General features: G+C 34.3%; 1 protein-coding gene and 2 pseudogenes across 1 annotated transcript; 2 read left to right on the forward strand and 1 right to left on the reverse strand.

Moving 5' to 3' along the window:
* Nucleotides 1–1795: 1795 nt before the first annotated feature.
* Nucleotides 1796–14490, reverse strand: LOC141544575 (centrosomal protein of 290 kDa-like). The gene is made up of 12 exons (XM_074270941.1): nucleotides 14340–14490; nucleotides 12842–12966; nucleotides 12379–12456; nucleotides 11227–11296; nucleotides 10860–10906; nucleotides 8553–8696; nucleotides 6918–6971; nucleotides 6076–6225; nucleotides 5330–5500; nucleotides 4839–4928; nucleotides 3216–3338; nucleotides 1796–2191 (listed from the first exon to the last, which is right to left on the reverse strand). Exons 2-12 carry the CDS (start codon nucleotides 12935–12937, stop codon nucleotides 2057–2059), a joined length of 1158 nt encoding a protein of 385 aa, XP_074127042.1. The 5' UTR covers nucleotides 12938–12966; nucleotides 14340–14490; the 3' UTR covers nucleotides 1796–2056.
* A 156-nt stretch (nucleotides 14491–14646) lies between these two features.
* LOC141543025 (ubiquitin-conjugating enzyme E2 D1-like) lies at nucleotides 14647–15053 on the forward strand (annotated as a pseudogene).
* A 5855-nt stretch (nucleotides 15054–20908) lies between these two features.
* On the forward strand, nucleotides 20909–21301 carry LOC141543983 (peptidyl-prolyl cis-trans isomerase NIMA-interacting 4 pseudogene; annotated as a pseudogene).
* The last annotated feature ends 2812 nt before the right edge of the window (nucleotides 21302–24113 follow it).

The raw sequence follows: 24113 nt of genomic DNA on the forward strand, positions 1-24113 counted from the left end.
TGCCAATAATTTTAACCATGGAGATGTGACAAGGCCTCTAATAGTAAGTTAGAAAATAAATGAATTTACTTCTAATTTCTAGTTAATCATGTAGAAATGTTTTAATACTGTTAATAACAATATTTATGTAATACTGTACTAAATGCTTTATAATGAAAATAATTTACTTTACAAAATGTTTAATAAAAAGTTACACTTCACAGAAAGTTTTAGACATTTTTACCTAGACATTCCCAAAGACCTTAATTTTCATCAAGGAAATCATTCATCGTTAACTCAAGTTTGTTCATTTATATAGTTAAAGATTCAATTTCTCAGTCCTTTATTTTAATTTGAGACTTACAAGTATTATTACAGCAACAGCCTCTTCTAGAACACATCACTGTATTAGAATGAAAAGAAAGCAATTAGTTTTAAAATGGGAGTTTCTGATCTAATTTTAAAATACGTAATTCATTGTTTTTTATTTAAAATGTATACAAAACCACAGTACAGTTTATAGCATTAATTCCCTGATTTTATATTGTGCTTTTCATGTATTTCCTAATGATGGTAAAGAAGAAAGAGGTTTAAAAGTCTTGGCTTTGATAAGAAGAGAATTCTAGAAGCAAAACAATGCAGAGGTAATATTGATGAAAATCTTATCAGAAACAAAAAGAAAGAAATGGGCCAGAAAATATTTCAGGGGAAGGCATTGTTATAGACATTGTTGAGATACCAAGATGATACTTAAACTCCAAAATAGAAAAAGCAAAAACAAAGGCTGTGTTTATACATCCCAGTTTCTTAAACTCTGAGTTGTAACCCCAAATAGGGTCTCATATTTGTAGAGATTGTGAAATTATGATTCATTATTAGTAAATGTTTGATTTGTATGCCTATTCTACAAAATGATTCAACTGAGATGCAGTTGAAGAACCTAGTGAGTAAAAATACAAATTAACAAATTACAACAAACAACAAATAAAAAAATAAACAAATTAAAGGATGACTATTCTTCCCTTTAAATAATGTATTAATCAAGCTCCTGTTAAATGCTGAATACAATAACTCAACAAAAATACCACATGCTTGCATTTCCCCAAACTGACAAATAACTTTTCTCTTGCAAGTTTTACAGCATAATACACAAATATTTAACTGTGTGTTTACTATGTGCAAAAGGCTAGTAATTTTTAAAAAAAATACATAAAACACAGTCATCAAAGATTTAGTCTTACTTGGAAGTATATGTTGGAAGCATGCTATATGAGTGTTATAAGTTATGCCTTCTGCGGATTTTTCTCTTATTAGAATGTAAGCTTCTTGAGGACAGGGAATAGTTTTGCCTCTTCTTTACATCCTTAACACAATCACTGGCACATTTGTTGTTGAAATGTTTCAGTCCTATCCAACTTTTTGTGACTTCATTTAACAATTTTCTTGACAAAGATACTGGAGTAGTTTGCCATTTCCTTTTTCAACTCATTTTGCAGATGAGAGACTGAGGCAAAAAGGGTTAAGTGACTTGCCCAAGGTCTCCCACCTAGTAAATCTCTGACACCAGATTTGAACACATGAAGAGTTTTCCTGATTCCACCTCAGTGCTCTACATGCTGCACCAATTTGCTGCCCCTCACTGATAGATGGTAATGACTAAATAAGATGTTCTAAGGACCTACATATGTATAGTGCAGTAAAGACTTATTCAAAATGACAAGTCAAATTACCCTTGAAAACAAGGAAGTTTTCCAAAATTAAGAATTTTTTTCTATTCAACAGTAAAAAAAAAAAATTAAATTTAAATTCAAACAGTAGGCTATGTCAAGAGTTTTATTTATTGCTGTTGATCTGGTCCAAAGGATGATAGATAATATCCAAAAGAGAAGGAATAGATTGACAAAACAGTATGCTAAAATGCTAACTATACATTTGTTTAACTAATGACATTTATGCAATAAGTTTTTATGAGAGGAAGAGAGAATTCAAATGTTTTTCAAATAAAGAAGGCCCAGATCATAAATTTGTTGAGATTTGGTATGTATTCCCATATGAATGTAACACAGTTCATCAAGAATTACAGTGATGATTGGCTAGCTCTTTTGTGCTTTCTCAGGTCTTCAATAATTAGTGTATTTGTTTCCATTTCTCTTGTGTACTGTTTTACTTGTTCAATAAGTATCTTAATTTGACCATCTCTTTCTTGTATGCCCTGAAAGAAATATTTTAAAATCATTAATTCTATAATATCTGTATATGGCTTTGCTCTCTCATTACTAACACATGAATAAATCAGCTTCCTGCGTAAATTGGAAGCACCTTGGAAGTCAGCAAAGAAGTCTTATTTTACTTTATATACCCAACACTGCCTGGAATAATGTAAGAGACATCATTGAGTAATTAATGACCTAACTGATTGAAAATACCTTTAACACAGTGTCTTAAACTTTTTTCCTGGCTTCTTTTAAATTCCTCCACTCTTTTTTCATCTACTCAAAACAAAATCAAAGTTAATTTCTTTCTCACTGATTTTTCATTTATTTTATGTCAATAAAATTTGTCACTCCATGATAACTGATTTACTCATAAAATACTTCTTTAACTTTCTGTAATTCTTTGTTATGCTTTCTGAAGAATTAATTTTCCTCGATTTCACACCTCTTCTTAAAAAGGAGTATTTCTTTTAAGTAGTAATACTTTATTATCCTTTTATACTCTAATGGTCTTTTGCTTTCATTTATACAATATCTAGAGGACAGAAATGGTGAAAATTTAACTAACAATTAAATTCTATTTGGAAATTCTTTTTGTCAATTGATTAGAGTGCAAACTTAGTCTCTCATGAAAAGATATAATCAGCCACAGTTAAAATGTTAACAACATAAAGTCATGGTTACATGAGATTAAAATATCTTATTATAAAAGGTTTTTTTTTTTTTTTACTAATTTGCAAGTTGGCAATTTCACCAGACCATGCATAAATATTACATTTTTATTACTGTTTTTTTTTCCCCTTGAGGCTGGGGTTAAGTGACTTGCCCAGGGTCACACAACTAGGAAAGTGTTAAGTGTCTGAGACCAGATTTGAACTTGGGTCCTCCTGAATTCAGGCTGTACCACCTAGCTGCCCCCAACTTTTATTACTGTTAAAAGAGAAACCATTAAAATAAATCAAAATATGGCAAAATCATCAAATTTCTGAAAATATCAGAGGGAAATGGAACTTTGGAGATTACCTGTTGTAGAGCAATAACATTATTGTTGTCACCACCAAGTTGGGTATTCCTAATTTTTTCTCTCAATTTGCACAATATTTGTTGATATTCGATTATTTTATCATCTTTAGAAGCCAAAATACTCTGCCAAAAAATGTAGAATTTGTTCAAGTCTGGAATAACACATCCTTGGTTTTTTTTTTTACTCTCTATTATATAGTAATTTTATACCTCTAAAACATAATAATTGCTAATTCCATTTAAAAAATCTAATTCACACTGGTTTGTAGTTCAATTACTTTATTATTCTTCACTTATTTAAATGGTATCTAAATCTTCATAACCCTATTTGGAGATTTTTTTTGGCAAAGACTCTGGAATAGTTTGCCATTTCATTTTCCAGACATTTTTAAGAATGAGGAAACAAGGGAAAGGGGATAAATGACTTGTCAGTTAATAAGCATCTGAGGACAGATTAGAACTCTGTAATATGAGTCTTCTTAATTTCAGGCCCAGTGCTCTATCTGTGCCACCTACCTGCTCCTAAAGTTATTTCCACATTTGTTCTTCAGTTGTTTTTAGTGTATATGTCCCATTGTGACTCCATTGGGATAGTCTTGGCAAAAATACTGGAGTGGCTGGCCATTTTTTTTCTCATTTACAGACAAGGAAATTGATGTAAACAGGGTTAAAGTGACTTGCCCAAAATGTCTGAAGTTTGATTTGAACTCTGAAACAGGAGAAATTGTAAACCTAGGCTAGCACTCTATCCACTGTGCCACACAGCTGGCAGTTAAACAAGACATAATTACACAAAGTAACCTCTTCAATCAGATATTTTTGTTCAGTTGTTTTCTACCTGATAAGATGCAAATTTTAATTTCAGGGTTTTTTTGGTGGTCGTTATTTTTGTAATGTTCAGAGCCTATCATCTCCTAACTCTTCTTAAGAAAACTCTTCTCAAAGAAAAAAATTCCTCATGATTCCTTCCTAGTCTAGTGAAAAGAGCCCTACCTTTGAGCCAGAAGTACTTGGGTTACATCTCAATTTTCAGAAGTACTTGGTTACATCTCAGTTTTGCTACTTAATGTATCACTTGTATAACCTAATTCTCAGCTTGTTTATCTGTAAAACGAGGGTGAGATGACCTGAGAGGTCTGTCCCAATGCCCAAATGAAGATGCTGCATGCCTTGATTTTAGAACCTCCAACAGAAGATTGTCTACTAAATCTGAACAATTTCTAGGAGGTCAGAAACTACCAGAGATCCATTGCTATGTAGGCACCAGAATCAAGATCAGGAAGAGGCATTATAAGAGAGTTTCCATCAAGGATAAAACCCACAAATACACACACACACACACACACACACACACACACACACACACACACACACATTATATACATGCACAAATTCATGTAGATACATTCACATTTTTTTATACAATCAAGTAAGTGGTATAAGAATTTTTATAAAAATTAGAAAATTTCAGTCTCAAACACTTAATACTTCCTACCTATGTGACTCTGGGCAAGCCACTTAACTACAATTACCTCAGCAAAAAAGAAAAAAAAATTGGAAAATTTGAGGAACACTGCCTAAACTTAGACATAAGAAAACTGTACAAATATTTTGAAGAACTACCTTCCATTCTTCAACCTTTGCATTTACAGCAGCCACAATGAGATCATCTTCTTCATTTTTTGCTTTTAGAAGTTCTGTAAGTTCCTGAACCTGAAAATTACCAATTTGACAAATTTTGAAATGTTTTATGTATAATTAAATCTGTATTTATGAGAGAGAATTCTCATCTAGGACTTTTTCTATCAAAGGTCTGAACTCCAACCCTGTTTATAATATCTCTAAAACAACTACATATTTATATATATTCATCATTGATTACAAGTACATGAAATACATATTTTAAAATTAATTCAATTTACTCTAAAAAGTTTGACCAAAGATTTTTTTCTGATGGTGCTTTGGTGATCTATTTCTGTCCATAAAGGGAAATTAATGATATTTTGGTTTCATGTAGCAAGCTTCAAAAGTCAACTGTTATTAAGTGTCAAAATCACATAGTTCCTCCATACTATTATGTAAAAAAACCAACATATATTAAACATAATTCTTACCTGAAGTCTTTCTTTTTTTAATTGATCCTTTAGAGTATCAGACTGTTGAACATTAATTTTCATTTTATTATATTTATCAATCATCTTCTCCATTGCCTGTACTGATTCTTCCAAGTTTGTTTTCATTTCTTGGTTTTGAATTTCAGTTTTTTTATTTGCTTTTCTTAAATTCTTTTAAAAATAAAAATCACAGAAAGAGTAATGATACCGTTTTGTGAACAATTAATTAAATTTAAATGTTATAATTGATTTGTATTAATAAACTTTGGACCTTCTGAATAATCACTTGAGAAAAGACAATTCTATACCCAGGTGTATAGTTTGAATGTTGATGAACATTTAAATGAAAGAAAAATGTTAAAACTGAGTAGGAAAACCCTACTAGGTGCTTCCCAGTACAGGTCCTAAAATAAACCTAAACAAGATAGGCAAAGGAGGTAATAAAAAAAAATATATATATATACACATATACATATATATACACATATACATATATATATAAACTGACATTTCCTGTTTTTAAAGTAAACATTTAAAAATATTAATTCATGTATTAATGCTAATCTGATAGGTTCTTCCATATCACTATGTGCAAGAAAAAATAAAATATAAATAATTCTTATCTGAAGGTCTCAAATAACTGAAAGTTCAAGAATATAAAGTCCAGATCAAATTCATTTTCAAAAATCAGGAACATAACTTGAAATTTATTCTTAAATAAAACCAAAGAGCACTTTTTTTTTTACCTGAATTTCATCCAGATACTGCACAAGTGCAAAATTTTTTTTAGATAATTGTAATTGATAATCACTATCTTCTCTTCCGGGCATAAGTGTTTCTTTTTGTGAATCTATTTGTTTCTGATAGTCAGTGATGTCTTGACAAAGCTGTTCATTCTGTATTAAAAACAAAGCCCCCCTCCCTTATTAAAATTACTTACAATAAAAAATATCTAAATAATGGCCCCATTGCTTTTCTTTAAATGCCCATATTTTCTAAATTCTTAGATTCTCACCTTTTTTGGAGATGTTTATTCTCCCAAAAAGAGGATCGTAAACAATTAATGGAAATAAAGGAATCAATATTTAAAGAAGAGAAAGAAAAAAAAATATAACATTAAATGTGCTACTCTAACCAAAAATACAGTATTATTATTTATTAAAGAAAACAAGTAAAAGGTGACTATCCACCTTAAAGACAGATGAGAGAAATAATAAAAACGATTAAAATATTTTAAAAATTTGTGAGATTTTAAACAACTAACTTTTAACTGAGTGGATAAAATAAGTTAATAACAAAGTAAGTTTGGTCATATGTTTAGCCTGTCATCATAGAAATTACCATATAATAATCAATCATTTATTACTGAGAGTTGACAGAACTACTTAATATCTCCATTTCTCATCTTATTTCTAAGTCTTTGAGAAATGTTCAAATTTTAAAAAATATTAAGTTTGAAAAGAATGGGTACTTGGAATACATGTTTTGAAAACAATCTCAGTTCATTGTGGTACTGCTAACTATTGGCTTTGTAGGATCACCAACTACATATATAATAATGTCCTATTTATTTACTTATTTTACCAACCTTTCTCCTTAATTTGCTATTTGCATTTTCTGCCTCTTCATAAAGAAGAACCAACTGGAATGATAAAAAAGAAAGGTATTTATAAAACAAACAAAAATTAAAAGCTAGAAGCAATTTCATTATGAAAATTAAAATAGTAGCCTTATGAAACTGAAATACAAACCTCCTTTAAACCTGTAAATTCTTACATCATGACTTCAATTCTATCTGAAATGTGGATATGAAACTGAACCTTTTGGAAACCACTTAGGAATTGGATGAAGTAAGCAAACACAAAAACTACAAAGATAGAGGGAAAATATATATACTTATATATATATACATATATATGTGTATATACTTATATATACACACACATATATGTTGTTAGGGAAATTAAAATGAATAACTGATATTAGTTTTTAGCTCAAAAACTACTGTTTTCTGCTAAACCCCAAACACTTTTTACTCTGAATAAACATTAACTAAGGAAATACTGTTACTTAAAAGGATATGCGTTTTCAGTGACATGGTTTCACTTGCTGTACAAGTAGCAAATTGTTATGATGATAACATATTATGATAATAATGATAATAATAAATTATTTTCTCATTCTCTAGAAGCCTCCCCTATAGGCTTAAGAGAATAAGAAAATATTCCTACTTAACACTTTTTTTTTTCTTCCCTCTGACCAGACACAAGATCCCAAGTGCTCATGCCAATGTGCTGCTAGCCCAATTGGAATCCATGAACTAACTCCTAAGAGTGCCTCTGGAAAGATCAAAAGTCACTATGAGTCACTATGGTTAGTGATGTATATGTCAAGGATGCTCCCCTAACACTGTCATCCACTCTGCTTTCTTTAGGCAATATACTAGGGTTTACAATAATCGCAGGAGAAGCTACATTGGTAGTGCTACCAGACATAGTCACCTTAAATGAAATGAAGACATAACCAAGATATGGGCATTCAGTGGAGGAAGGGGAATATTTTTGTAATTGGTCATGTGATTTAAACTCTCCCAAAGAATGGTGAAACACAGACTGAGTCTGGTTCCTAGTTCAATCAAAATATAAGAGGGAAGCACAGAATTCGACAAACCTTAAACAAATAAAATACTATAAGTGAGTTCTTCTTCACCATAAATAGTGAATTGGATCCCTAAAGGTCATCAGTAAAGCCATATACCCTTTATTCACTTAAGTGACATGCTTTACAAATATCTTGTATCTTTATAAAATCCCGGGGGCACATGAGGCTTCCTATCTTACCAATGAAGAAACCGAAGCAATGAGCTCAAGTGTTTTGCTTAAGAGTCCCATGGCTAGCAAGGGTCTGAAACAGAATCAGAACTCAGGTTTTCCCAACAAGAAGACCACCTACTTTGTCCTTTACATATTTTTACATAATTCCCAATATACTTATTTTTAAAACAACAATTTTAAACATTTATTAGCTCCATTTTAAAAGATAAGAAAATCAAGTTTCAGAGGTTTTAAGTGACAGCCCAGGGTTACAGAGCTACTGGCAGTGGTAGGATTTAAATTCAGATCTTCTAACTTCAAGATCAGTCTTCTTCCCAAGATCCTACTAAAATGCCAAGGAAAGACAGACTTCAGAAAAATATAAAGAATGTGAATGGAAGTCTCCTTACTTGTTCATTGACTTTTTTCTCTTTTTCCATCTCTTTTTCCAAATTCTCTAATTCTCTGTCCTTCTGCTCCAGGTGTTTTTCCAGCTGAAGAATTTCATCTCGCAAAAACTGTGTATCCTGATCATCTGCAGAATGTTGTTCCATCTTAAAACAAAATAAAAATGTTTGAATATAATTTCTGAGGATGAATAGCCAGATATAATGACAAATCAGATTTTATTTGATTAGTCCAAAAAATTTCAAAATCTGTAATGATAGAAATTAAGAAAAAGAGCAATTTAAAATTTTAATCTATTTTAGTGACTATAGTTAAATTCAAATTTAGCAGACTTCTTTTTTCTAATTTTCTTTTTTTACATAGCATTTTATTTTTCCAAATACATACAAAAATAATTTTTTGACATTCACCTCTGCAAAACTCGTTTCTAAAATTTTCCCTTCACTTCCTTCCCAAGACAGCAAGTAATCCCACACAGGTTAAACAAGTGCGATTATTCTAATCATTTATCCATATTGTCATGTAACCCAAGCAAACAATTCCCACAACAACAAAAGATGAAAATACTATGCTTTGATTACATTCAGTCTCCATGGTTTTCCCTCTGGATGTGGATGGCACTTTCCATCACAAGTCTATTGGACTTAGCAAACTTTTTAATGGCTTTAAATAAAGTCTTTGCTTAAAAGCCACTATTTTTTCAAATTATTCTGGGAAACAATGCAAATTAGTTTTATGAAGAAAAGAAGTAATAAATGAAGTGGGTTGTGGTCCCTTTAAACACCTAGTCCTTTCAGATTGATTTATTCCTTTCTGATTCCCAACCCCTCCTAGCTGATGCATTATAAATTCAAGAAGCTAGGACATTTGATTCACACATCCTGGTCAAAACCACCCCCTTTGAACTCCAGTAGGAGATCAGGGCCTATCCCAGCCCCCATCAGATCTGAGCCAACTTGGGCTCTCCCAGCCCCCATCGTATCTGAGCCAACTTGGGATTCCTAAATCTCTAAATCTCTCATTAAAAAAGAGCCAAGCTGGAGTTCTCTCTTTGCAGAGACTCTAAACATGCCAGTACCATGCCTGGCACCAAGGACTCTCTGCCCACTGGAGTACTGTTTCCAGTGCTCCCTTCTTTTTACTTAACACCTTTTATTAACTAGACTTTAACCTTACTTCCAAACCCCATAATAAACCTTTTATCAATCTAGGTTTTCGGGTCTGTAAATTCCTTTACAGGGACTCTTGTGCCACTACTAGACCTTATTTAACTCCCTATCCTTGAACATGTGGGGAATGGTGAGATAAGGTGAAGAACTTACAGGAATGTTTAAATTCTTTTTTTGTATTTTATTATTCAGTATTTCTATGTCTCTGTGACCTGCATAAGTATGTTATGTGTTAACCAATATTTACTTAAACTTTAGATATATTTACTTAACTTGAAATGATGACATTTATCACTATTCAATGTTATCAATATTTAGACTATTAGTTGAGTAATCTAAATTTTGAAGGTCTGTTGGCACCCATGTCTAACATTCAATTAAGGGGAAAGGGCACCTATTTCTCAATGCTCCCCAATTTATGATGTAATCCTTTGTAACAGAAACCTTCCATTCCAATCTCTCCAAATAGCAACAACCAATTAGATGCCTCTTCCTCCCCTTCTCAATACTCTCTTTCTTATGGTGTAATCTCTTGTATAAAAGCTATGTATCTTTACTATTTCTTTAGCCCTCCTACCATGAGCTTTCGCTTTCTTATCTCATGATGGGATGGCTCATCCTCCAGAGCTTTTCAATAAACAATTTTTCTGTCTTCTACTGAGTGATCTCTGAGTAGTCATTTTGGGTAAGGGTCTTCTACATCCCTCACATGCCGAATCCAAAGGGATTGCAGGGGAGCTCTATTTGATTCCCTGTACTCTGAAACTGCCACTAAATCTCATTTTCATTTGGGTACTCCAAATCTAGACCTCATCAACAATGACAAGTTTGTATGCCTTACAATACGTATCTCTCAGTAAACATCTTTAAACAGAAAGGGAAAAAAAAATCACTAGATTGGTCAAACCCAATTACAGACTTCAAAGAATGATTCTCAGTAATCTAGGCTCAATTTGAGCTCAATCTTGCACACCTGACAGTAAGTGGAAAAACAATTTTGATTGACAATGACAGTTTCTCCCTCAAAAGAATTTTGCTAAGTATGAAAACAAATGAGATTTATGAAATTTCCCAATCAAGAATAATAGATTTCTTATTAATGATAAAGATGAGACTGACATAATTGCATGGTAGACATACCCCAGGCTCATTTTCCAGTTTCATAACTTTAGTTTTTAACTGATTTTCTGTTGAAAGAAAACAGAACAAACATTTAACTTCATTGAATTTACTAAGAAATACATGTTAAAGTCTATTTTTCTGTCACTAGAAAAATACACTTTAGTTTTTTTTTTTTTTTCAATCAGATTAAAAGTATCAGAAAAGTTGCTAGTATCAGCTAGTAATAGTAGGTACTCAACCATAGTGCTCAGTCAAATTGCATATGCACATTTTCTGATCCCAATTAAGTGAATTCTTCTTGGAGACAGGAAATCTATTCCTCCCTCATGATTCAAAATGTCATTATTCATTTTAAACTTTTTTTTTTTTTTTGCCAGGTACTCACCAAATCTGGTCTGTTCTTTTTCAGATTTTTCTACTTCTACTTCAGCGATTTCCACTTCTTGGGTTTTCATCTAAATATAATGTAAGTGATGTAACCTGATTTGTTTTCCATTTTTAGGGGGATTGGTTGGGATCCCTTTCACATTTTACTCTATCTCTATAAATTATAAATAATCACCAAGCTGCAGAGATAATTCTTTTGTGATATTGCTCAGAACTACCATGCCATATCCTGTTAATTCTATCTCCACAATGTTCTGGGTTTCCACTCCTTTCCCCACTACTACTACTATTGAAACGTCCTAGTTCAGGTCTTCATAACCTTTCCTGGTCCACAGTGATAGTCTTTTATGAGTCTTATGGCCTCCATTATCTTCCCTCTTTGATTTCATATGACTCAAGTAAGCTTCCTAATATACTTTTTTTATTTTCACTTTTTACTTAAAAAAACTTTCTATGGCTCCTTTTTGTGTCCCATATAAAGCATTCAACACCCACCACAATCAAATTGCATGTGTTCTTTTCTTATTTAATTTCTCTAATATCCTCTATGTTCCAGTTACACTAGATTATTTACTGCTGTCACTATCTCACTTTCTCCTATCTCCTGGCCTCTATCATATTGTCCCCTGGACTAAGGGTTCTTAAACTATTTTCACTCACAACCTCTTTGTGCCTAAGAAATTTTTATATGATCCCAAGTATATTAGTATATAAAATAAATATATAAATCAAACATTTACTAAAAATAAACCACAATTTCATGGCCCCCACATTCAATTACACTGCCCCATATGGAATCAAAACTCATACTTTAAGAAACTTCCCTAGGCCAAGAATGGATTCTCTCCAAATGTATTTCTTATAAGTGAAATCCTTCTCTTGTATTCTGCAAAACCCATTTTTAAATGTTATTCATAAACAAAGTTTCCTGGTGCACTTCAATTGTAAGTGGATTTCTCCCACCTCAAATCTTTTTATCCCTATCAAATTCTGGTCTTCCAGTAATATCCATATATGTGACAATCCATTTCCCCTCCCCCCCACCTTTTTTCCCCCTCCTATTGCCTTTAAAAGTAGACATTTAATTAATGTTAATGGAGTTGAGTTTTATTAATGTGAGGTAATATGAATTATTCTGCTTGATACAAACCTTCATTAAAGACTGAGTAATTTGGAAAAGATGGATCACATTTTCTTGATTTTCATCTTTTAAGTCTTTTACTTCAACCTATGTAAACAAAGTAGCAACCATTATTCATTATTCCTTTTTAAAAAAAAATATTGAAAATTTTATTCTATCCTCTCTTCAGTGAACCTTTTCTTGAGCAAAGAAAAACAAAGTAAATAAGCAAAAGTACACAATAGAATAATGGTTTTTGATTGAGTATCTAGTATTGTGATTCTAATACTCCCTCACTTCTTCAACGAGGAAAGAAGGTATTATTTTCATTATTGGGAATTATTTTCATTATTGGGAATTATTTTCTGCATAAAACTTAATTCAATCAAAAATACTAATAAAAGGACCCCTCCAATTCCAACAATTCAGAAGTCCATGACTTTTTAGAGTATTTACTTTAACCATGAATAGTTTAATACATTTTAAAAAATACCTTAGAGAGAGAAACCAGTAAATCATCTGCTAATTCTTCTTGGTGAGGCAAGTCATCTGGGTTAACTCTCCATAATGTTTTCCAATCCAAAGGCATCTTGCCTTCTTTCACTGTTGTGTATGGATCTACAACAACATGTACAATCAGCATATCCACAGTAAATATAACAATGGATATAAAATTTGATTTCCTAACGGTCATCCCTGAAGAGGTAAAGTTCGATGATATGCTGGGAACCTTCACACAAACACACACATACACCCATACCCACACACAAAACCCAAAACAGCAAAGTGGACAAAATTTATTAAAACAAAATTAAGAGCTCAACTAAAATTAGAAGCGGTTGAGCATAGTGGAAGGAATGCTATATTTCAAGTTACAGGGCCTAAGTTCAAATCGATTTTACCATTTACCACCTGTTTCACCCTGGCTCTCATTTAACCTATTTGGGTCTTAATTTCTCAATTGTGAAATGAGGAAGTAAAATTAAATGACAGATAAGATTTTTTAGATCTAAAGCTCTAACTTTCTACTGTAGATCTGAATTTAATAAACTAGCAATGAGAATTACTGGCAAAAAAGATGAACTTGTCAAGGAAAAATTTCTTAACAGAGAGAACTATGTAGCAGCAACAATAACAATAATAGTAACAAGGCCAGATTTAGTGGTAAATTTTGCAAGAAAATGGTGCAGTGAAACATTATTTGCTGTAAAAATTCAGCACCCATGGAATATCTAGCATGACCAGTTAGCTAGAATTAGATTAGGAATCCACCATCTTTCATGGATTAACAGACAACAAATGTCCATATGGACCTGCAAATGTCCTAGAGAACTCCACCAATATAAACACTGGAAAAGAAATCATGATCAGAGATCATATTGTTGCCTATCAGGTCCCAAATATTATTCATAAATATATTTTAATAGATATCACTACCACAAATACTTAAATTCTAAACACATAAAACAAAAAGCTTTTATAACATAGAAACCTGGTTTAATCACAATCAAGTGGAAATAGGGCTAGATACTACTATTTCTTATTGTCCTTTCCTATATTACAAATATAATAGAAGGTTGTACAATTTGTACAAATGAGGGTTTTAGGATGCCAACAATTTAGATGGATAGTGTGTCAAGCCTAGAGTCAGGAAGGTAAAACCTGGCCTCAGACACCTATTAGCTGTGTGATCCTGAACAATTCACTTAATCCTGTTTGCCTCAGTCTCCCCATCTGTAAAATTAGCTGGAAAAGAAAATGACCACTTTAGTATCAGGGCAAAGAAAACCCCAAACAAGAAGATACTGAATAAACAACAACCCACTAAAAAGATAATCACAACAATATATATTCATGTTTATAATGGCAAGTTATTTATTTTATTTTGTTCTTCACAACAGCCCTGTCAGATAGGAACTTTAGTACACCGATTTTACAGATGGAAAAACTGAAGCTCGGGGCAACAACTTCAACACTTTTTGCATTTTCACCTCTCTCCAAATATTGTCCCAAGGGGCAGTTACATCTTGAGGTAGGATGACCCTGAGAAGAAAAGACGTTAAGAAGATTCCTTATCGGGAGCCGGGGGAGGGGCGGGGGAATCCACCTCTGTCCAGAAGAGAAGGAAAGAACGGCCACTTGTCTAGGAGATGAGGGAAGAAAGGGGGAGGGGAAGAGGGCGCTGCGCGCGTGCCTCACGGTTAATGGCGCTTGCACACTTAGGTTGGCCTCGCCCGGCAGCCCAGTGGCCACCGGCTGGAGGAGCCCAAAGGCACTGTAGCGGATCCAGGATGAATCTTGAGATCTGCAGCGTGAGCCTCCTGCCCATTGCTCAGCACGACTTGTAGATGACCTGTTCTATTGGCAAGCAACTATTATGGGACCTCCCGACAGCGCATATCAAGGTGGCACCTTCTTTTTCACTGTACATTTCCCAATAGAATATCCTTTTAATCCACCAAAGATTGCTTTTACAGCAAAAATCTACCACCCAAACATAAGTAGCAATGGAAGTATTTGTTTTGATATACTGAGGTCACAGTGGTCACCAGCTCTGATTATAAAAAGTTTTGTTGTCCATATGTTCACTATTTTGTGATACAAATCCAGATGACCCCTTAGTACCAAATATTGCACACATAAATCAGACAAGGAAAAAATATATCAGACATGCCAGAGAATGGACTCAGAAATAAGCAATGTAAATTGCAACCTTTTTCCGTATTATCCCTGAGTACCGGTAAATCCCCCCCCCCAATATTAGAAGTAAATCGAGCCCCGTTTGCTGTTCCGGTGTACCCTGAAACCCTTTGATTTTTACCTATTTGAAATGTGTTTTTGGAGCAAGACAAAATAAACTTCCAAAAATAACCTTGACTATGATGAGAGTGAATGAAGTGAATTGTGAATGCTGTTTAAATTGAGTGAAAGTCAGCTGTGCTCCAGCCCAAGTTTCTTCAAAAATCCCGTGGTTCATAAAGAATGGGATCATACAGCCCTTTTCTTTGTGAGACTAAGTTATTGGCATTAAAATTCCCATATAATCTAGTAATCCTAAAGATGTGGTTGGGTTAGAAGTTTTTCTTCATTTATGATTTAGAATGTGAGGTCATTCGTCCTGACTAATCAGATGTCCAATTTATGGGGAGTGCTAAGCAAGACGTGTATATAATCTTTCCTTTCTGTACCTTGCCTCTCCTTGTCTGACTGTTTGTTGTTGTGGCGGTGGTGGAAATCCCTTTTCTTGAGAGATCATAATAAAATTCCTTTCTGCTTCTATTTTAAGGAATATCTTTGATTTATTTAATCCGGTGGTCTTTGTTCCACACAAGAGTATTTATCCTTTTGTATGCTTTGCAAAAGACATTTATTATTATTTTTTAAAGAAACTCGGACGCTTGCATCTTCAGCTTACAACATCCACAATGCAGACATAAAGCAACTTAATTAATTTTTGCAAATATTAGATGTTTTTACATGAGACACTGTTTGTCTAAGATGCCATCAGTTGTATAAATTTGTATTCAGAGTTCATTCTTTGTTAGCTCACTATATAATTTGTATTTTTTTACTTTGTAGATTAAATATGTTTTATTTACTATGTAGCTCAACTCATTAGACGTTCTCTTCCTGTGCTCAGTATTGACAAAATACAACTGCTAGTAATGAAACGAATGAACGCTTTGCCTTATTCTATTGCTTAGGATATTCCATAGATTAATTGCAAATTCTTAAAACCTAACATGAACTTTTACACTATAAATCTCAGTATGCTGATTATGAGACACACTTGATTTTCTTGCATACTTTATTGGAATGGGAAGTAATTGCATTGCTAAGTAGGAAGATGTGTAACTTATTTGTTGCTAGTATCCACATTTAATTTTTTTCATACCTACGGGCAATATTCTCAGGAACCTTTTACCACTCTTACAGTAGCTTCTTGCATATAAATAAAATGCTTTTTCTACTTAAAAAAAAAATCTTCCTTAACGAATTAAATCGTGAAGCATTCATTAGGCATCTTTTAGCTGCCAAGGCATGGAGGAAAATCTGGGGAAAATGGTGGCAATTCAACCCACAGCCTTAAGGAGCTCTCAGTCTGAGCAAGGGGAGGGGCACCAGCAAAAAGCAACAACGTTACACACCAGCTACACTTTGTAACTGATTGCGGAGCTAAGGCACCCCACCCCCCCCCCCAAGCCCTGGGGATAAGATTCTGATAGAGACCTTGGAGGAAGCCTGGGGACAGAGATGAGGCAGGTGAACAGTCGGGTCCTGGGGGAGGATCAGTAAAAACTCACAGTTCGGCTCTCACCAACAGTGACTGGAGGTGGTGGTGGTGATCACTATATTAAGGAGCTTCCCACAGCCCAGGCAGTGATGCTTATAAGCATCACTCTGGTCTTCTGGGAACAGATCGCGGATTTAGAGAACAAGAAATCTTCCGAGATGCCACCGGGGTTTTACAGAGGGAAACTAAGGGACGGAAAGATTCGGGATGCCGCCTGCGCACCTCCTGCACTTCCCACTCCTCTAGGCTGACTCCTAATGAGGGACTGGAGAAGCGGCCTCCGCCGACGGGCTCACGGGCTGCACTATCCGGGCAGGGGCGCCTAGCGGCGGCAGGGAGGGAGAATCGTGAGGGCTCTCGGGCTCACTGCACTGACCTGTGTCTGGAGGTGGCGATGGGAAAGTCCGCAGGGCGCCCGCCCTTCTTCTCTGGGCCTGGGCCGCCACACCTGCGCCCCGCCTCCCCCTTGGGTCTACTCAGGAGTTCTGGGTGGTTTTCATATATTATTGCAATATGGTATTCAGTGTTTGATTTTTTTTTTTTTTAATATCTAGAGAAGACCTATAATTTTTGTTACCTCTGCATGTATGTGCTGTCTTTAAAGTCGGCTACTTTGGCTTCTATAGATGTATGTTTTGTTTTTGTTTTTTCTTTTTCTTTAAATTCTTACCTTTTCAGATAAATTTTATTTTCTGTATCTTTGTGGTCAAAATCTGTTTTGTTTTTGTTTTTTGTTTTTTTCCAGAGCCTCTACTTCAGAACTAACCCATCTATTTATTGTTAATTTTTTTTTAAGTTCAACATCAAAAGCATCTGGTTCCTGATTTCTAACTTATTTTCATAATTTTATTTCACATTTAAATCACTCCTGAATTTGTTGCTGTTTCTTAATTTTCTGGGGAGTCTGCAGAGTTTTTTTTTTTTTTTAATCAGGGATTTTTATTTTTAGTTTTTTTTCAGTTTAACAGATATTCACAAGTATTTTAACTTCTCTCAGTTTTAACATTCTTCCCTCTGTCTTTATGAGCTTGTGAATTTATCTATTTGTGAGCTAGATTTTTAAAAAGAGCTCTCTTTTCTTTGGGCCTTTTGATTATCATACATCTATTGCTTTGTATTCTTATTTACTTAATCTCTGATATCCTTCCTCATTCTCTTCAAGGAGATAGGGGTTGAGGAGGAGGGGGGAATGGAGAAGAGGGGATAAAATTATGCTCTAGTTCTTAAATGGGACTTCCACTGAGTCCCTATTATGAGGTTGTTTCCTCACTAGAAATTCCTAGAACAAAGAATCACAAGATACCATTACAAAAATCAACTATATACTTCAGCTGTTAAGAATTTCTCTTTTGTAGGAGCAGCTAGGTGGTGCAGTGGATAGAGCACCAGCCCTGAATTCAGGAGGACATGAGTTCAAATGTGATCTCAGACACTTAACACTTCCTAGCTGTGTGACCCTGGGCAAGACACTTAACCCCTGCCTCAGGGGGGGAAAAATTTCTCTTTTGTGCCCAGTAATACCAACTCTATACACAACATTCTCAAAATTTGGCTTCCTCTAATTATCTGCATCTAATGAGCTAAAGTAGAATATTCACATTTTTAATACCCATATAGGATAAAATATGACCAGAAAGTTAAGTTCAAAGATTAAGACACTGTAAAGAAAAATTCCCATTGTTTCCATTTTAAAAATTAAATTCTATATATTGAATTTCAGTAGAATGAATAATAGTTAAATCATGCATATTGGCATCCCAGCATTGTATATTTTCCAGCTAACATTGAATAGATTTTGAAAAATTACAGACATCTCTAATTTCAGATCTGGAAAAGAAGTTGAAGGTAAACTATTTAATCAACGATTTTTTATGGTCTTGTAAATGATTATCCTATAGTTTCAGAATTACATTTGATACTCTTTAGCATTTATGTTAAGAAGCCAGCCATTAATGATCCTTATTTTGATAGTGAACATTTATAAAAACAAAAGATCTGAAGAAAAATGGAAAGTTAGGGAAATATTTTTATCCAGTCATAAAAAGTTATTAATCAATCTTCTGCAAATGATCCAAAATTAAGTTCCTCATAGGTTTTTAAAATGACTGAGATGAAGTTGATCTTATTTTAGCTTCTTTTATACTATCTCAGTATATGGTTTGCATGTATGAGTTGTTTGTATTAGTAACCAAATCAAAGGAGCGAGCATTCAAAGAATGCCTAGAGAGATATTTAATCTGAGAACAAAGACAACTTTTAAAGTAAATTCTTAATTCCTCCTTTCAATTGCCTAATGCCAATATATGCAAAGCACTTTAAAATGCTATTATTCTAAAATATGGATAAGCTAATATCCATTTAATTAAGTTAGAGAAAGAATAACCAAAAATCTAAAATAAAATCTTTAAATTTTAAATTAAAAAAATAGGGTAAAATTACTTGGGCATCCCCACATTTTTTTCATTTCAAATTGTCTTAAATATCAGTAAGATGTGGAACATAATTTATACAATAGAAATTTATAGATTTCATGAATGAGGATGATTATTACCTGTTTGTTAGAAACTTGCATTTGAGAAAAGCTTATGGGAAAAAAATGTATACTTTTCACAAGTGTCTATTTTTATGTCTAATTAATTTATAAATTACACCATTTTGTGTTGTTCTAATTTTCATATTTAGTCTACTTTTCAACTTGAATCCCTCATTTTTCAAAGAAATTGAAGACCTGAAGTATAATGTCCAGGCTAACTCCCTGGAGGGGCTCTTGATCAGTCAGAATCAGGATCAATCAAAGTCCTTGGTCGTTGGGAGGAGAAGTGAAGGAGGCAGGCAAGCTGCCACATGGCTTGCCAAAGATGTATTGTGGATTTTGGAGTCTGGAGTCCCCAGCCTCTCTCCTCCTCATCCTGCATCCAAGTGCCCAGCCCTCCAATCTTTGCCTCACTGCCAAATATTCAGCAAGCGCCAATCATGAGGAAAGACATCACATTATCATATCATAAATATAAGCTTGCAGAGCTATTATCTCACATCAAATGGATAATTAGCCTTACATGCTCTGCTGTTTGATTCAAGCACATCTTTTCAGAGTTTCATCCCTCTACACTGAAGTACAATTATGAAGAAGTTAAAAAATATATAATTTTGAAAAAGAAGTTAAAAGAACTTTCTGAACAGTTCCATATAGAACTGGAGAGTGCTGCTAATATTTTTAAACCAGTTGGAAGTTGAAAATAGATAGCAATCAACTACTATTTACAATTTCTATAAAATTTGAGAATAATCAAATGACACCCTTTGAACTAAAGAGTTTACTTTTCTTGTATAGTTCCAATCAATGAAGTTATAGTAGTGAATAAAGTTTGTACGTATATGCAACAATATCCTTATATGTTTTTATGATGAGTTTCCAAAGCTATCATAATGTTCTTGAAATTATAATACACATTAAATGTTGAGCTGATATGGGGATATGCATAGGCAAGTTATGAGAAGCAAACAATTGAACATTAAAAAAAAAATAAATGCTGTGGTGTTTCTTAAATTAGATTAGCTAGTTTTTCTACTTGATTCTCAAGTAATGTGCTTCTACAGAAAACGTCATGAAATAAGATAGCCAACATTTGTGGCCTAACTTTCTGATCTTTGTTAAAAACTGTTGCCCTAATATCCATATATACCAATTAAGTTTTTAATAGACTGCTTTACTGTGTAAAGTTTCAGTATTTATACTTGAAGGTATAAGTCTGTCCCTAATTAACTTTTAAGATGTATATAGTTGAAAGAACTGATCATATTTCATTTGGAAGACTAGCTGATGGCTCTTGAGATATTTCATTTTTCAACCAGGCTAAAGAATCTATATTCAACAGTAATATAAGCTGATTTTCTATCTTTGAGTCTGCCAAAGCTTTTTGAAAACTGATTAAACAAACACTTGGAATCAAAAGCATAGTCAAATTTGGTCCTGTTCATATTGATAACTAGTCATGAATTCATGTAAGTTTCTGAAATGGACCACCATAAAGCAAGATTATGATGGCAAACCTCTTAATAAAAAAGATACTTGTCCATAAATATTAAATTCAGAAAAAGAGAAAAATAACTTAGGCTAGTTCTATAGAAGAAATGAATTTGATGAGAGGGAATTAAAAGACTTGTCATCACTGATTCAAAACTTGATTCTGAGAGTTTGGCAGAACTACTTATTCATTCCCAGTCTAAAGAAGGTAAACAGGAAGATAGTGGCAGGAAAGTGGGAAAATGGAACCTAAGGGGAAGAATTCTGGCAGAGGAGAGAAAGAGGGAGCAGCTTCTGGAAGTGAGGGTGCAGATAAGAAGGCTCAGGACCCCAAAGAGGTGGAAATTCAGTAAAGATTCAACATATTCTGTTTAAAAAGCATGACAGAATTATCGAAGCCATGGGAAAACTGAAGGCTGGAGTGAGATTCATTAAAGTTGCCTTGGAGTACAGTGAAGATAAAGCCTAACATGGAGGCAATTTGGGTTGGATGACAAAAGGCTCCATACTAGGCCCATTCCAAGAAGGAGTATTTTCCTTGCCTGTCAATACCTAAGTACATAGATCCTCCAGTGAAAACCAAATTTGGATGCCATATTAAATATAGCAGGGGGATTAATTTCTTTTTTATTTGAACTGGAAGTGGTGTGCTTTTCATTCTTTGAGTTAAGGAGAACCCCGCCCCCACCCCAAAAAATACCCTGGAGTTTAAATAAGTTCTTTTCATATAATTACCCTGATTAAACAGCCATCAAACCAAGACAAAAGGTCTTTATCCCTCAGTGTAGGTTGGTTTTTTTATTTGAAATGTTCCATGTGGCTCAAGAAGATGCATTGGATGTTTTTTGCTCCTGAAAGACAAAAAATTAACTTATAGTGTTAGTTATATGTATTAACCTATAGAAAAGGCAGCAATTACACATACACACACAAACTTTTTAAAAGAGAAGAGTTAACTTAAACAAAAGTGATTTCTTAAAGTACTCTATGATAGCATTTCATTGTTACTCTTGTTCTGTCTTCAAATATTTGAAGGATTATCATGTGGAAAGAAAACTGTATTTGGCTGGTCCTAAATGGCAAAATAAGGACCAATGAGAAGTTGCAGGGAGGTAGATTATGGATCAACTAAAAAAAAAATCTTCCCTAAAATTAGAACCATCCAAAAAATTGAAGGAGTTACATCCTAAATTTACACCCTAACAAATCCCCCATCATTTGATGTTTAAGCAACCATAGAATATCATGGAGACATTCATGTTTAGATTGACTTTTCAAATCTCTTCCAATTTAAAGATTCTATTGATTCTCACCATCTTCAAATACATTCCCTACTAAATTATAAATCTGAGAGTAAGAACCACATTTCATCGAAAATTGTTAACCTTTATTAAAGTCATTCCTTAACCCAGTTCCTGGTTCCACCACTTTTGCTTTTCAGTTTGTTTCCCTTCTCACTCTTTTTTCTCTCCACCCTTGCTGAGTCTCTTAAATAGAGGAGATATCACTATAAATCACATAAACACCCCCCACTTACATAATGTTCAAATTCTACCACTTTAAACGTTTAAACAGACTATTAAGTCTTTAGTTATTTAACCTATGGAATTTTGTCTCTACAACTAGACTGAAAAGCCTATCTAGGACAAGGGATTTTCCCTTTTTCTTTTAGACACCTCCCATCCCTCTGATGTGTTGTAGTGGCAGAGCAGAGTTGTGGAAATCCCCTTTTGATCAGAGAAGCAGGTCCTTTGTGAAAGATTGTTGGATGAGAAATCAGCTTTGCTAGGAGACTGATTTCCTCAGTGGCAAGTCCTAAGAGAGAAATAACAAAAGGTTTTTTCCTCTGAGAAGAGAGCCTCTTCACAGTGGTAGGAGTGCTGACAAGCAGGTATACTAAGCTATGAGGCATAATCCTGCTTTGGACATTCTGCAAAGAAATGAGTTTAAAAGTGCTCTTTAATAGGAAATCTGGGGACTTCCGGCCAAGATGGCGGCGTGGAGGCAGACAGCTGCTTGAGCTCCTCGTTTTCTCTCAGAACTTACTTCATGACAAGCCTCAGACTTAATGCTTGACCCAGAAAGAAATCCACAGATAATCACCAAGAGAAGACATCCTTGAAAGTCTCTAGAAAAGGTCTGTGTTTGCTCGAGGGAGGGTCAATCAGACTGGGCGCAGACTGAGGGCAGGCAAGCCAGAGCAATACAGGCATCTGACACAACTCAGACCAGAGGGGGAGGGGTACGATCTCTGCCGTTTCTGCAAAAAGACTTTTTCCCCAGAGTGGATACTCTGTCTTGGCAGCAAGCCAGGAGCAGGGAGAGGGTGTAAACACTGGAGGTGAAGATTAAAACCCTAGAAAGCCAGCCTCTCTCAGAATCCAGCCACCTGCAACCCCCACCTGGACTGACTCAGAGCATTCTCAGAGCCTCAGAGCACAGACTCAGTACAGTCATTGCTGTTCTGTTAGTGGCTCTCTGCTGCCCTACCCCCAGTCTGTAGAGGAAGCCCATTAATACCATCCAGCCCCATGCCCCGCAAAACAGACCAATTGTTTCTCTTGTTAGTTTGTTTTCTTCGATTCCTACTCTGACAAAATGAACAAAAAGTTCAAAAGGGCTCTAACCATTGACAGCTTTTGTATGGAGAGAGAGCAGACTTCAAACACTGAGGAGACTAAAAACAGACTGTCCCCAGATGAATCCCCTAAGAGGGATATGAGCTGCTCCTCAATACAAAAGAATCTCATAGAGGAAATCAAAAAGGCTCTCACAAGATAGCTGGAAGAGAAATGGGAAAAGGAAAGGGAAGCTTGGCAAGAGAGCCTCAAGAAGTCATCCCATGCATTCAAAGACAGAGTGGATAAAGAAATCAAATCATTGAGAAACAAGATTAGTGAGCTGGAAAAGGTAAACAACTCCAAGGAAAACAGGATTAGTGAGCTGGAAAAAGAAAACAGCTCTCTAAAAAATAAAATGGATAAAATGGAAAAAAATTTCATAGAAGATAAAAACTCAATTGGACAATTACAAAGAGATATAAAAAAAGTGAGTGAAGAAAATACATCATTGAAAATTAGACTGGAACAAGTAGAAATGAATGACTCAAGGAGAAACCAAGAGGGAGTCAAGCAAAACCAGAGAAATGAAACAATTGAAAAGACTGTCAAGTACCTTACCAGAAAGACAACAGACCTGGAAAACAGATCCAGGAGAGACAATTTGAGAATAATCGGACTCCCTGAAAAATGGGAGGAAAAAAAGAGCTTGGACACCATTTTCGAGGAAATTATCAAAGAGAACTGCCCAGACATTTTGGAAACAGAGGGTAAAATAGACATTGAAAAAATTCATCGATCACCTACTGAAAGGGACCCTAAAATCAAAACGCCAAGAAATATAGTGGCCAAGTTCAAGAACCATCAGACAAAGGAAAAGATATTGGAA

Source organism: Sminthopsis crassicaudata, chromosome 5 (genome assembly GCF_048593235.1).
Source record: "Sminthopsis crassicaudata isolate SCR6 chromosome 5, ASM4859323v1, whole genome shotgun sequence".
NCBI classification, from domain to species: Eukaryota; Metazoa; Chordata; class Mammalia; order Dasyuromorphia; family Dasyuridae; genus Sminthopsis; species Sminthopsis crassicaudata.

Bases quoted from the DNA above. Each gene is read 5' to 3' on its own strand.
- LOC141544575 (XM_074270941.1), bottom strand. From the start codon at position 12,937: ATGCCTTTGGATTGGAAAACATTATGGAGAGTTAACCCAGATGACTTG. The intron at 6,972-8,552 runs GTAAGGAGACTT...TTATCATTCCAG, and splicing joins AGAAAAAAGTCAATGAACAA to TTGGTTCTTCTTTATGAAGA. The intron at 2,192-3,215 runs GTAATCTCCAAA...TATTTCTTTCAG, and splicing joins ATGTTATTGCTCTACAACAG to GGCATACAAGAAAGAGATGG.